The sequence below is a fragment of the Lepisma saccharinum genome, chromosome 21, assembly GCF_977018435.1.
Source record: "Lepisma saccharinum chromosome 21, izLepSacc3.1, whole genome shotgun sequence".
Classification (NCBI taxonomy): Eukaryota; Metazoa; Arthropoda; class Insecta; order Zygentoma; family Lepismatidae; genus Lepisma; species Lepisma saccharinum.
The window spans coordinates 35,038,399-35,040,221 of record NC_139249.1 but is presented as its reverse complement, the minus strand read 5'-3'; the positions used below and the strand labels follow the sequence as shown (position 1 = coordinate 35,040,221).

The 1,823-nt window shown below is 38.2% G+C and overlaps 1 protein-coding gene across 1 annotated transcript; it reads left to right on the top strand.

Moving 5' to 3' along the window:
* The first annotated feature begins 981 nt into the window (after positions 1 to 981).
* LOC146004130 (uncharacterized) lies at positions 982 to 1,332 on the top strand. The gene has a single exon (XM_083142798.1). The coding sequence runs from the start codon at positions 982 to 984 to the stop codon at positions 1,330 to 1,332; it is 351 nt and encodes a 116-aa protein (XP_082998924.1).
* The last annotated feature ends 491 nt before the right edge of the window (positions 1,333 to 1,823 follow it).

The window sequence follows — 1,823 nt, the reverse complement described above, 5'->3', positions numbered from 1 at the left end:
TTTACTTTACTTTCGAAACTCCAGCTTCTCTGTCCTCCTAAAGGGACGAGAGACAAACATATATCGAACCTCTAAGATGAATTTTATTTTATTTTATTTATGTTGTTTAGTTTCGTCTCTCTCGCAAATCGATGAAAAAGAGTGACGATATGATGAAGGGAAATTCACAAAAACACTCATGCCAAGGCCGGGATTCAAAGCCGGGATCCTTCTCCACCACGGGCTCTATTTCCCGACGTGTGTTGCTTTATTTCAAATGCGATCATTCAGACAGGAGATAGAGTTGCATGTCACGTGCCGTTGTCCCTTTCCACATTGTATTTGTTCGTCATGGAAAAGTCTGAAAGTCTCCGAATCAATATTACAGTCAGCATGTTTATGAGAGGTCTGTAACATACATCTAACATCCCCCTTCCAAAGTTTAAGCAATACCCACAAAAATGTTTTCACAAAGCTCGACTTATTGTCATTTTGGCCACAAATGAAAATTTCCATCCCCTAACATTTACCACAACATTTATCATTCTGGCTATAAATGTACCTTTAAACACCATAAAATTTTCACAAAAGCTGAATTTATGGTAATTTTGGCTATACACCTATTAAATAAATCAATGAAAATAAATAAAGATAAGACAAAAATTGTGAGAATAGCCAGAGAAGAGAGACCATGCATAATAGAGTTTGAAAACGAAGAACTGGAACAAGTTAAGAGTTTTAAATACCTCGGAATCACCATCAACAGCAATGGAAGAATAGATGGAGAATTAAATACAAGAATACAAAACACAAGCAAACTATATTATGCTATCAATCAGGGGTTTCTAGGAAAGAAAGAAATCAGCCAGAAAACAAAAATGGCAATATATAAATCAACGTACTCGTATTTACCAACTATGCTATATGGGAGCGAATCGTGGGTATTGACAAGTAGGCAGATACAGCAGATACAGACATGGGGAAATCAAATATTTAAGAAGAATGGTTGGAAAAACAAGAAGAGATAGAATTAGGAATCAAACGATCAGGATAACGCTAAATTCAAAACCAGTGGAACAAAATGTCATCGAGGCACAACTGAGATGGTTTGGATATGTTAATAGAATGAAGGATGGAAGAATACCAAAGGAAATATGGGAGGCAAGATCAAGAGGAATAGGAAAAAAGAGGCCCAAAGGAATACCACGGCAAACATGGAACAATAACATTGAGCAGACCCTGAACAGAAGAGACATTAAATGGGATGAAGCAAGGAAGATAGCAGAGGATCGTAACCATTGGAGAGCTCTCAGCAAAACCTCGACACCTTTGGCTAGAAGAGAATCCGAGTAAGTAAGTAAGTTGGCTATAAATGTACCTTTACTCCCTCATTTATTTTTAAAAAGCACAAATTTGGTAATTTTCACTATATATATGTACCTTTACATTCCAAAGATATTTCACAAAAGCAAAATGTTTGGTCATATTGGCTATTTTTCCCCGTATACATCACCATACGCAAAGTTCTGGATAAATCCCTGAACTACAGTATATTCCGAAGCGGAAGGGCTCTTTGAGAGAAGGTAGTAAGTGATCAGGGCATCGAGTCCCATCGTCACAACAGCACGGCAAAAATACGTTGTCAATTGCGAGTTAATAAATTAGGCAAATTCCCAAATGGTGCCTTTACACACACACACACACACACACACACACACAGAGAGAGAGAGAGAGAGAGAGAGAGAGAGAGAGGACATGCTGAGTCATGTAAGTGGAAGGGAGATCTGACAACGCAATTTTTCACACACCGCAAATGTCTCTGGCGCCGCTCGAACGAAACACAA

Bases quoted from the DNA above. Each gene is read 5' to 3' on its own strand.
- LOC146004130 (XM_083142798.1), top strand. From the start codon at position 982: ATGGTTGGAAAAACAAGAAGAGATAGAATTAGGAATCAAACGATCAGG.